We start from the raw sequence: 12,131 nt of genomic DNA, 5'->3' as shown, positions 1-12,131 counted from the left end.
TTTCATAATTGTTTTTCGGTGAATTTCTGTGGAACTGGACCTCCACTGCTCACGCTCAGTGCTCAGTGCTCACTCAGCTCACCCTGCCGATTTTCTCCCTCAGACGCTGGACGGTGAGCTGAAGACGGTGGTGGGCAACATGTTCATGGGCGCCGCCAGCGTCTCCTACCTGGGCGCCTTCACCTCCCAGTTCCGGGAGGAGCTGCTGGAACACTGGGTAGAGATGTGCCAGCTGCTGGCCGTCCCCATCGCCGACAACTTCAGGCACGTATAACTGACCGCGGGACGCTCCCGAATCCCGATGCTTGGGTTTGGGAGGATTCAATGCTCTATGTGGTGGGCTGGATACTGTGCCGCAATACAGCGGTGTAGTCCGGAACGGTAGCAGTCAGTCGGAAATGCTATCTGAGCTCGTCGCTCATAAGCGGTGCCCGATTACTATTTCTTACGGTATCAGGTCGTGTTGTCAGGCAGCATCTGGCCTTACCTGGCGAGTTCAGTGCTTTTGCTCGATTTTCTCGCTAGGATATGGTTTGACTCATCTAATGACTCAACCGGCCCATGACGGGTGCCGAAGAAATTCATGGGTGATTTTGAGACGTCCCACAGAGTAACAACCGCGTGTCAAGAAGTCAACCCTACCTTCCAAATTTCCAACAACCCGCGGTGACTGTTCCCTCAACACCCTCAGCCTGTCGGGAGTGCTAGCCGACCCGTACCAGATCCGTCAGTGGAACGCGTGCGGCCTGCCGCGGGATGACGTCAGCACGCTGAACGCCATTCTCTCCACCCGGAGCCGGCGCTGGCCGCTCATGATCGACCCGCAGGACCAGGTCAGCGGTCAGGGGTCAGACGACACATCAAAGTCACTGGGAAGTCCAATTAGGATACCTACAGAGCGTGTGCTTTCGTACCCACCTCTGGTCGTCCTCCGGCACCGTGTGGTCCAGAGCATCGATCCAGCTCACTGACGACAGGCGAATTTCCAGTTTTAACGGGCTTCTGAACAGCGGGTTCGGTGGTAACGAGCAGCCGTGGTTAATAATGTTCGGCGCCCGCAATCTGTAAGGACACAGGAACAAATAATCAACCACAGCTAAACAGAAAGACAAAATAAACCCGATAATGTGATGGGGTCAGAATGGTATCAGTCGTTTGTCATGCTAAGCCTAATGACCTAATGTAATGTAGGTAGACGCTCTCCTCATCCCCACTGCCCATCGCTGATTGGTCGGTCTCTCTCTCTCTCTCTCTCTCTCTCTCTCTCTCTCTCTCTCTCTCTCTCTCTCTCTCTCTCTCTCTCTCTCTCTCTCTCTCTCTCTCTCTCTCTCTCTCTCTCTCCCGTCCTCTCCTCACACAGGCGAACCAGTGGATCCGCCGTATGGAGGCGGCCGACGGTCTGAAGGTGGCCAAAATGTCGGACGGACAACTGCTGCGCGTACTGGAGACCTGCATCCGACTGGGTCTGCCGATGCTGATCGAGGCCGTGGGAGAGACACTGGAGGCGGCACTGGAGCCGATTCTGCTCCGTCAGACCTACCTATCGGTCAGTGTGGGGCTCGGAGTGGGGCAGGAGGACAGAGGGCGACAACACCCGGGGGCAGCCGGGGGTCACATGTGCGGGTGGGGTTTAGGACAAATGTGCTTACTTGTTACTTGTTTTGTTTCATAATTATGGTACTACTGCATCAGCATAAAAGCGAATCGTAATCGATGGTGATTATTGCTGTTTCCTTGTGAGTTTGTGCTCTGGTGCTCGTGATCGCACTGAGGTAAGTACACTTTGAGTACATGCCCATGACTGTGTTCTAATTCCGTTTGTCCACGGCATCAATCATGCTGGACGTAGGCTGCAATCCGAATGATCAGTGCTGAGGGGACAGAAAGGCCTCAAAGAGCCTCACTGAGCCGGAGAGCACAGGTTCGCCGGCTTCTGACCGGCAGTCAGACCAGTCCTGAGTCCGCCCCTTCTGTCATGCCTCTGTTTTCCTCAGCCGTCCCACCAGCCTGTCCGCAATTGCCTTCGACACATTTTCTCGGCCGTGTCGACAGGGCGGCCGTCTGCTGATCAAGCTGGGCGACTCTGAGGTAGATTACGACAAGTCGTTCCGTCTCTACATGACCACCAAGCTGGGCAACCCGCACTATCTGCCCGAGGTGTGCATCAAGGTCACGCTGGTCAACTTCACCGTCACGCAGAGCGGACTCGAGGACCAGCTGCTCGGGTGAGACGACGGACGAGTTGACACGATATACCTATTACAGGCCGGGCCGCTTTGAGTCGATGCGACAAATAGTACGACATTTCTAGGTCAGTCATTGGAACAACAAGAAATGAATGGGAATTCATTTCATTCATCTCTTGTTAATGGGATGATGGCAAACTTGTCGTCTTGTATACGAGTGGTTTATTCAGTTACTTGAATACTTGAAGAGTGATTTAATCATTCTTGATTTGTGCACACTTATCCCAACAATGGAGCCCGTGCTCCAGTCAGTTCTGGCACTCTATGTGACGAGATGTAACGAACCATACTCAGCCACTTGGGGCGCGGTCGGCGGGTTTCACAACACATTGCTGGTGCCGACGTCCCTGCGTCAACATCTGTCGAGTGTCGAGCTCACCAATGTGGCCGTAACCGGCAGCAGCTCCGACCTTCGTGTGACCTGCGTGCGTTGATACCGTCGTACAAGACGTGCAGAGGGGGCGAGACAGCCGGAGGGCGGGGATGAAAAACTACCACGGAAACCTGTTGGACCAGTGCTGCAGGGAGAACGCTGCGTAAATGCAATTAAAATTCGACTAATTGGCCGTGTTGAGATTTGACGGGTTTCCGTGAATGTAAACACACGATGGCCTCCCCAACGTGTTTGGTCCATTACGTCTAACACGTATCGCTTAGCACTGAGTTTTGGCAATTAAGGACTTAATAGCGTACAGCCAATAGGTATGTTTATTGAAACTTATGCTCACAGATCAGGATAAAAGTAATACAGTGTACTTTGAGTATCATTAAACCGTGATGCCTGAATTTCAATATTTACTCTTTCCTCATTATTAATTAATCAACTCTGGCAGCGAGACGTAAAAAGTTGGTAGGTGCAGTACTGACAGCACACATTACCTTATGAGTACTCAGTGTACGTACTTTGCAACTTTGTTCGTCGCTTTGTGGTAACTGAATCCTGCTACCGAGCTGCATTAGCTGATCCTCGCCGTTCCTTCGTTCCACCAGAGACGTGGTGCGGCTGGAGGAGCCCAAAATCGAGGAGACGCGCAACAAGCTGATCGTCCAGATCAACGCCGACAAGGCGCAGCTGCGCTCCATCGAGGACAAGATCCTGTACATGCTGTTCACCTCCGAGGGCAACATCCTCGACAACGAACAGCTCATCCTGACGCTCAACGAGTCCAAGGTCTGGACGTGGCGCGAAAGGGATGTGGGAACCCGAGGTCGGTCGCTTTGGGGTTCATCAGCTGCGGAGAGTCACACAGAACTCGAGAGAGACTCAACACTTCTTTGCGCGTCAGTGTCCGCGCAGAAACTAGCGCTGAACTCGTGACTATCGTCCCAAAACTCCAACTCTTGTAGGCCCGGACTCCATATTTCCTATTAACTGTGACAACGGTAGTGTTTGATGGGAACCGATTCCTGATTGTTTACCGTCTGTGTCGGTCAGATCACGTCTCGCGACATCAGCATTCGTCTGGCGGAGGCCGAGTCGACCGAGATCAAAATATCGGCCGCCCGAGAAAAGTACCGGCCGGTGGCGATGCGCGGCAGCATCGTCTACTTCGTCATCGCCCAGCTGGCGGAGGTCGACGCCATGTACCAGTACTCGCTCAAGTACTTCAACCAGGTAAGCACTAGCGAGGGCACTGAAGTGAGACAAGGCGAGACACGCCTCAGACCAGTGCGTATAACTAAAAGTGGTTTGATTACTAACGCAAACACTAAGGTCCTGGCGTTACAAAATAAATAAATAAATAAATAAATAAACAAATAAATAAATAAATGAATAAACAAATAAAAATAACATACAAAGACCATCTAATATTTCATGCTAATATTCTCATTCATAATATGGCTCATTATATGTCAAAAGTAAGCCTGATGTAAGAACCAATCTTACTATCTGGACATCCACGACATCGGTCCCCTCCTACCAATAACTGCTAATCACCAAACAAACACCTCCTGCCTTTCAGATTTTCACCACACACATCGAGAGCACGCGCAAGTCTCCCGACCTGGAGGAGCACCTGGCCAATCTGATCGAGAACACCACCGTGGCCGCGTACACAGACGTAGCGCGCGGCCTCTTCGAGAAGGACAAGCTCATCTTCAGCTTCGTCCTGTGTGTGGACATCCTGCGTCAGCGGGGCACCGTCACCGACGCCCAGTGGAACTTCCTGCTGCGTGGAGCGCCCCATCTGGCCGACGCGGTACGTGCCGGACAGAAAGGCGAACGACTGCATGATATAGTTCGTATTTCTGCATGCAATACTGGCCCAGTACCGATACTGGTTCAGCCCGACAGCGAAAGTCGACATGATTTTGCCACATGAGTAGTGAATAGTGATGGCTTTTCACCCAATGAATTACTCACATTCCTCCGTTTCTCTCTGTAACGAATTCATAAAGCCGAAATGTGTGCCGGTTGAGCCTCTTCATTGTTGAAACATCCCTTCTGTCTCAAACGAGCAACACAACTGTCTGGGATCTGGCCAATGATGTGTTTTGCCGCCATACTGTACGCCGTACCAATTTGTACCAACTCGGTTTCAGCTGGGCGACCCGCAGTCGCCGGTGAAGTGGATGGCCGACAGACAGTGGAAGGGTCTGCTCAGTCTGGAGCTGGCCTTCCCGGACGAGTTCGACGGCTTCCCCAGGGCCATCCTCAAATCGCAAATACGAGTCACCATCGGAAATGAGACCATTGTGAGTAAAACAGGTGTCAGAATCAGCAGTGTCCCCAGCATTAATACTGAGTGAAATAAACAAAACAGTAAACTGATGGGTGGCACATTAAATTGCACTATAAGTCGGTTTAAATGCTTGCAGCTCCCTGCGAGCCCACGGTCAGAAATATGCCTCAACTTAGCTACTAATTTTGTTGCGTATGAACTCGACACGCAGATGGCGTTGCCATATGGTTTCCATAACGTTCTGTTCCGTGCCCAGCTGCTGAACCCAGAGGCCCAGGAGACGGCCAAGATGTCAGAGTGGAGCACCCGGCTGAGCAGCATGCAGAAGCTGCTGGCGGTGCGCTCGGCGCGACAGGAGCAGCTCTCGCTGGGCGTCACAGAGTTTGTGCGCGAGAACCTGGGTGCCGTGTTCATCGAGAGGCCGGCCATCGACCTGCCCACGCTGTGAGTGTAATTGCCGAGAGGTTTGTCGTTGCTCCAACGCTGATTGCTATTTGTTCAGAGTCCGATAGTCATTGCGTATAGTTCCGATATTATTCTGTTGAGGGAAAGGACGCATGTCCTGTTTGCCTCGCGGGGATTTACTGCGATGTGAACTTATTGCGGTGCCAGCTTAACTTCCCTGTAAAAACTTTTTTGTCACGCCCGGACAACTGTCTCCCTCCTCCCCGAGCAATCCACTCCGGTTTCGGTCGACCACTGGTTCAACGTCCCGCTGCCCAGTTCTGACACCTTCTCACCCCGCGGCGCTGCGATCGCAGGTTCCCCAACATCGACCGGTACACACCGCTGATCTTCGTGCTGAGTCAGGGAACAGACCCAATGGGCGAGTTCATGTCGTTTACCCGAGATCGCATGATGGACGAGCGAGTAGCGGCCATCTCGCTGGGCCAGGGCCAGGGACCCGTGGCCGAGCGGGCCATCTCGGAGGCCACCAAGACCGGCGATTGGGTCTTCCTGCAGGCGAGTTTCGAGCGGGGGAGGAGTCACTGGGGCAGTGGTTAGCATTCAACATCCTTGTGTGGGTTACGGGTAGTGATTTGTGGTGGCACGTGGTCTGGAAATTTTACGTATACGTAAAATTTCCAGACCACGTGCCACCACAAAAAAGACATACAAAAAGACATACATGTCTTTTTGTCATGCCACAACCTAAGTTCATCAGCGACTTGTGCGCCAATCGGCCGCTAGCAGTGGCCAAATTGAGTTGATCGTTCCCCATCGGCTGGCAGAACTGCCACCTGTCGGCCTCGTGGATGCCGTGTCTGGAGACGATCATCAAGGACCTGCCGGAGGCGGCGCCGGCCGTCCACGAGTCGTTCCGGCTCTTCCTGTCGTCGATGCCGGCCAAGGCGTTCCCCGTGGAGATCCTGCAGAACTCTGTCAAAGTGACCAACGAGCCGCCGCGCGGACTCCGCAACAGCCTGCGTCAGGCCTTCTCTGCAATCACCAGCGACTTCTTCGATGATAACCGTAAGTGGCTGTTTCTGTTATGGGATATTTGTGCCGTTTGCGTTCTTGTCTTCCGTGCGGAACAGTGGCGCGTCTAGTAATTCATACCTACCAAGTACGAGTTGATGACGGATATAATCTAAAAAGGTGTGTCCTGGTTACCAACTGGGCGAGTTATGATTTAGGTATGCTTTTAGACTTTACCTGTGACGAAACTCAGTCTTACGGATGTGTGTCCCTACCCGACAGCTCTGACAGGCGTATCCCGAACCGGGCAGCTCTGACGGGTGCGCGTCCCGATTTTTGCAGCTCTGGAGATCAGCTGGCGTCGGATGGTGTTCGGCCTGTGCTTCTTCCACGCGGTGATCCAGGAGCGCAAAAAGTACGGCCCGCTCGGCTGGAACATCGGCTACGAGTTCACGACCAACGACCGAGACTTTGCGCTGGATAACTTGCGGCTCTTCTGCCAGGACGCCGACATCCCGTGGGAGGCGCTGCAGTACATCACAGGTCAGTTGAGCGCCGCGCCGGGGGCAGGCAGGACAGTGCATGCCTCCAGACTAGGGTTCATGACATGGCCGTTGGCAAAATTTACTGATTTGGTATTGGTTTAGCTGGAGGCGTTTTGCTTATCTCATCTCTTTGCGTTTTTGGGTAATTTTGCGTGTTCCCCGGGGACGTATGCTGCCGGTTATAGCGCAGTCATGGTGGCGCTCACGGTCTTGTTCCCCGTCGTTCGCAGGGGAGATCACGTACGGCGGCCGGGTGACGGACAACTGGGACCAGCGCTGCCTCACCACCGTCCTCAAAAACTTCTTCTCACCGGCCGCTATGGAACCCGGTACGTGCCGTCTTCAGTCACCATTCGACGACCAACCACTCGCCAACCACCGGGCGCCTCAACCATGTGTTTTTTGACTGACGGTGGTTCTCTACCATCCCCTGTCAGGCTCCTGACGCTGCCTCTGACTGTCGCCCGCCTTGCCCTCGTACGCAGATCACAAGTACTCTCACTCTGGCACGTACTACGCGCCGACCGAGGGCGGCCTGATCGAGTACCGCCGCTACGTGGACCGGCTGCCCGTGGTCGACTCGCCCGAGATTTTCGGCATGCACGTCAACGCCGACGTCGTCAGCAAGGTAGGTAACGGCGCTGGACTGTAAATCGAGGATAGGACAGGCAGTGTAGGCACACAAGACTGCGGGCCGGGGGAGAGGGACGAGTCAATGTAGGCAGCGAGCGACACTGGACTAAAGGCCGGCGGACGGGACACTGTCATGGTGTCACATCTCTAACCACATTTCATGATATCCAAGTGAAGTATACAGCTGATAGCTTGGCACACCTCTGACACCGTCTCTGTGTGTACGCGGTGCAGGTCCAGGAGACGCAGCGCCTGCTGAGCACCATTCTGAGCATGCAGCCGTGGCTGGCGACCAGTGCCGGCGGTGAGGGCAGCGGAGACCAGTTCGTCTACGACCTCGCTGAGACCATGGAGGGGCGCATACCCACCAAAATCGACATGGAGCTCGCGCACAAGAAACTCTTCCAGGTGAGAGAACTGTCCAGTGTCCACACCACCCCAGTCTGTTCAGAAGCGGAAGCGGCACCTGTAGCACACCTCAGATGACCCTATATCCACATCACTAATGCTACGACCAAGAATACCCCGAGAGCTGGACTCCTGAGCTCCTCTGACCTCTCGCTTCGCCGTGCTGCCCTCAGCTGGACTCTTGTGGCCGTATGAACTCGCTGACCACGGTGCTAGTTCAGGAGGTGGACCGCTACAACCGACTGCTACGCTGCATCCACAGCACGCTGAACGAGCTCAAACGCGCCATCCGCGGACTGGTGGTCATGTCAGAGGAGCTCGACCGCGTCTACAAGGCGTTTGTCAACAATCAGGTGCGTGGCCGTCACACCGAGGCTGCTGTGTGTTTATCTTCACTCAGGAACTAATTGTACTCGACAACATATTCTGCAGAGAGGTCGTATAGTGCATGCTATTCTGGGACAAAATGCTAAAAAACAGACATGCAACGGCGTTAAGCGAAACCAACCAAGATGTGCAACCGTAATCCGCTACTCCCTTTGTGTCACAGGTGCCGGCACTCTGGGGCCGGGTCGGCTACCTGTCGGTCAAGTCGTTGGGCAGCTGGGTCAATGACCTCATACTACGCGTGGACGCCTTCGCCGTAAGTCACGACTGAACAAAATCATGCTAAAATGGCGCTCGCTGTTTTGCCCGTTTGAGACATTTTAGAGGCACAAAAAAATCATGAGCGAGAAAGATGTGAATGTTAGCAATACACACTGCTCATCGTTGATGTTACAGATCGTCCCAACAGCATGCATCAATCCAGATCCCCTTTCATGGTTGTGTCAGCCGTTCGCTCGTTGTCAGTGACCTGACACAAACGTCTCCACCGTCTGTGCCGTCAGGACTGGAGCCGCAACGGTCCGCCGACCTCGTTCTGGTTCTCGGGATTTTTCTTCCCGCAAGGCTTTCTGACGGGGATCCTGCAGAACTTCGCCCGGAAGCACACGCTTCCCATTGATCAGCTGAGGTTCCAGTACAACGTCCAAAGCGTGTGGCGCGACCAGGTATGGCAATGCAAAGTCTCTAAACCAAGAATGATTCTACTCTCTAAACGTTGATTAGAGAGCGAGATTTCTACTGTTGCCAACCCTTGCCTTTGTCCCCCTTGCGTCATTCTTCTTCCTCACTCCAAGGTTAATCAATGTGACCGGTGTGCGTCAATCCAGGACGGTTTTCGATGACCCTGTGTATCAGTAAAAGGCTCCCGCTGACCGATGTTTTCGTCACCTGTAGGCGGACATTATGAAGTGGCGCCAGGATCTCAGCACCCGGGAAGGCAGCGCCGGATCGGAGCCGGCCCCGGAGAGTGCAGGCCCGTTTCGCCGGCCGGCCAGCGGCAGCGTGAGTGGACCCAACGGTGTCACAGTCACAATTTTACTAATGAGACTATGGATTATAGATGATCTTTCTTCATTCAGCCCGATCAAAAAGTTTGCCGTTTATGGATAGCAACCTCGGCAGGTCGGCAGGCTGGGTATTCCAGTCAATGTGTTCCTCTCCTGGGTAGGGTACCACTTCGCACCTCCCGACTCCCTGAAACGGCTAGTAGAGATTTTTCTTAGCCATGAGTCTTGGTCCACCAGACATGGCGTTGAGCAACACTAAACCGCAGCTACAGTGAACAGCTGAGTGTGACCCTAACCATGGACTGCTGCAGGCGTTCATTAGCTGGCTCGACGACGAGCTGGAGGTGCCCGAGGAGGGACTGCTCGTGCACGGACTCTTCATCGACGCAGCGCGATGGGACATGGAGACCATGATGCTGACCGATCCCGCGCTAGGTGAGAGAGCTCTGTCGTAGCAATGAGGTTGGGATTGGTTGGTCTACTGGGTCGTGAAGACCGTGATGCCGACCGATCCGGCGCTAGGTGAGGTGTCTGGCGAATGGGGTTGGTGGTGGGTTGGGGTGTGGTAAGGCAGACGGTCTTCTGCGATACTGACCTATCCTGACCGACCCGGCATTAGATGAGGGATTTCAGAGTTTGGGATGGGAGTGGGACGCAGGGGCGTGCAAGGGACTATGATGCTTAAATCCTCGGCGCTTGATATGGACGTATGCCTAAGTCAAAGTGTATGTCACTAGTCAGCGGCATAAATGCAACATGTCTGCCTTCAGGTGAGCTGAAGGCGGTGCTGCCGGTGCTGCACGTGCTGCCGGCGTTCAACCACGTGCCGGAGCCGGGCGAGTACACGTGCCCCCTGTACCGGACACCGGTGCGCGCAGGTAAGAGCTACAGACGTCCGACATCGAGTCACCCGAGGACATTATGTGCAGAATTGCGTACAATAATGTGCATGATAGTGGTCATACAGTCAGAACGCGTATTGACTAGGTAACGGAATGAATGATCAGGCCTAATTTGGTGCCAAGGAATCATGAGTGATGCTTCGTTGATCCCTTGCAAACCAGCTTCCAGTTGTTCCCGGCAGATTAGTTGGCATTGCGAGTAGCCCTGGGGACAGCATGACTACTGATTATCCCGCACTCGGCTGCAGGAAGGCACATGGACCTTCGGTTTCACCCCGCAATCCTGTCATTACTTATTGCTTATCTTCCGCCTACTTCCTGCTCATTACCAATAAGTGTCCCTATCCTGCACCCACCAGTGCCTTTCACCCTTGCCGTCGTCTCCGCCCACATCCGTGTCACTTGACTCACCTCACACCTATCCGCGCTGCAGGTGTGCTCTCGACGACGGGCCACTCGACCAACTTTGTGGTGGACATCCAGCTGCCGTGTGACCAGCCCGAGGAGCACTGGATCACCCAGGGCACCGCGCTGCTCACACTGCTCCAGGACTGAGCGCGACGGGCGGCAGGCGGACCGCAAACGGACCATGGCCCGAACAGCCGGCAAGCGGCGGTCTGAAAGAGGAGAGAAACATATCAATCAAATAGTGAAATTAATGATAATGCGTTAAACCACCTCACTTGTTTTGCGAGTGGGATTATGGGCGTTGAGTTTTTGTTGCGTACCGAATCATGCAGACAATTCTGCACAGAGAGCGAATGGTGCTTGTTGTGCTGTTACTTGATTCAAAGATGACAATCGTGACATCTTCTAGTCACTTATTGTTAAGCTTTCAATCTGTCCGTGGTAAATATGTGTTGTTATGAATTACTGTTAATTGACTGCATAGGATATTTTGTCCATAATCATGCTTTGGTAATTGCTGGTTCATGTGTAGATGCAAAAATATGAAGGAAAAGTGCAATAAATGACCAGCTATCACCGAAGAGTAGTTTCAGAAAGCAAACGGAAAACGAGTTACCATTCAACTTTAGCACACTTGAGACCCTGTCCTTAGTCCTTACCGCCTGCTCGACGGTGCACCAAACATTGACTTCCCAATCTCAATCGGGGTGCCACTGAAACCGATAGGTAGTCCTGTATCTCCTACGTCGGGTGTACTACACGATGACTAGGCCAGCTGACAGGCAAATGAACGGCGACTTCTCAGGGCTGGATCTGCTGAGAACTGCTTTCTCAGCTCATTGTCACCCACCACGCCGGACTAAACAGCCGGTACTTTCTCAGTTGTCTGCCAGCTCAGCGTGGGTCCGTGAGCCGTATCCGGTGGCTTCATCTCCTCAATAGTCGTATTGAAGCTACCCTCTACTATTGCCTAGACAGGAGGTGGCTGATCGGCTGTCACCATCAGACGGAAGATGCCCCATGTTAGATGGGACATCTTATCTATGGGGCTACGAGTTATACCTATTGAACACCCTTAACTCGCGACGAGTCTAGGAGACCATAGATCGCTGCTGCTTCGAATCGATACAAACTATCGAATAAAGCTTGTCTTGTAGGTGAGCTACTGCACGAGGTGGAGGCTGAGCTCTGAGCGCCACCACCAGGCAAAAGGCCGAACTAGCGTTTTACAGCAGCAGCTAGATGTCAGGACTGGCAGGAAAGCTTGCCTAAGAATGCAAGTACGGGTTTCTTCGTTGGAACGATTTTCTCGAATGACATGCAGTCCTCTGAAAATTATCACATTTTAAGCCTGAAAAAGGATAACGCTCCCAAATGCGTCAAATCACACGGTTTTTAACAAAACATGACCACTGATCATTTCAGCGATTGATAAGAACTGAGTGACAAGACGCTTGAAACGCATTTCTATAACTTTTGCAGGTCTCAGATT

The 12,131-nt window shown here is 53.2% G+C and overlaps 1 protein-coding gene and 1 long non-coding RNA gene across 2 annotated transcripts in view; one reads left to right on the top strand and one right to left on the bottom strand.

Moving 5' to 3' along the window:
* LOC122369353 overlaps window positions 1-10,733 on the bottom strand; it is a 37,303-nt gene extending 26,570 nt beyond the window's left edge. Inside the window, exons 1-2 of the long non-coding RNA XR_006254392.1 lie at window positions 10,643-10,733; window positions 919-1,062 (exon numbers count right to left, since the gene is read on the bottom strand). This is a non-coding gene — a long non-coding RNA (uncharacterized LOC122369353). The remainder of the gene's footprint in view (window positions 1-918; window positions 1,063-10,642) is intronic.
* Window positions 1-11,222, top strand: part of LOC122369350 (dynein axonemal heavy chain 6-like) — a 47,855-nt gene extending 36,633 nt beyond the window's left edge. The window contains exons 55-76 of the mRNA XM_043344032.1: window positions 104-264; window positions 692-833; window positions 1,361-1,546; window positions 2,053-2,225; window positions 3,237-3,417; window positions 3,682-3,861; window positions 4,211-4,447; window positions 4,791-4,943; window positions 5,187-5,374; window positions 5,692-5,893; window positions 6,163-6,403; window positions 6,692-6,892; window positions 7,125-7,223; window positions 7,380-7,522; window positions 7,762-7,935; window positions 8,109-8,288; window positions 8,486-8,578; window positions 8,826-8,987; window positions 9,217-9,324; window positions 9,641-9,764; window positions 10,100-10,207; window positions 10,665-11,222. Coding sequence (XP_043199967.1) covers window positions 104-264; window positions 692-833; window positions 1,361-1,546; window positions 2,053-2,225; window positions 3,237-3,417; window positions 3,682-3,861; window positions 4,211-4,447; window positions 4,791-4,943; window positions 5,187-5,374; window positions 5,692-5,893; window positions 6,163-6,403; window positions 6,692-6,892; window positions 7,125-7,223; window positions 7,380-7,522; window positions 7,762-7,935; window positions 8,109-8,288; window positions 8,486-8,578; window positions 8,826-8,987; window positions 9,217-9,324; window positions 9,641-9,764; window positions 10,100-10,207; window positions 10,665-10,786 — 3,558 coding nt within the window. The 3' untranslated portion in view covers window positions 10,787-11,222. The remainder of the gene's footprint in view (window positions 1-103; window positions 265-691; window positions 834-1,360; window positions 1,547-2,052; window positions 2,226-3,236; window positions 3,418-3,681; window positions 3,862-4,210; window positions 4,448-4,790; window positions 4,944-5,186; window positions 5,375-5,691; window positions 5,894-6,162; window positions 6,404-6,691; window positions 6,893-7,124; window positions 7,224-7,379; window positions 7,523-7,761; window positions 7,936-8,108; window positions 8,289-8,485; window positions 8,579-8,825; window positions 8,988-9,216; window positions 9,325-9,640; window positions 9,765-10,099; window positions 10,208-10,664) is intronic.
* Window positions 11,223-12,131: the final 909 nt, after the last annotated feature.

The sequence above is a fragment of the Amphibalanus amphitrite genome, unplaced genomic scaffold (assembly GCF_019059575.1).
Source record: "Amphibalanus amphitrite isolate SeventyFive unplaced genomic scaffold, NRLGWU_Aamphi_draft 001027F_arrow, whole genome shotgun sequence".
NCBI lineage: Eukaryota > Metazoa > Arthropoda > Thecostraca > Balanomorpha > Balanidae > Amphibalanus > Amphibalanus amphitrite.
Note: the sequence above shows the minus strand (reverse complement) of the source record. Positions and strands in the feature narration are given on the sequence as shown.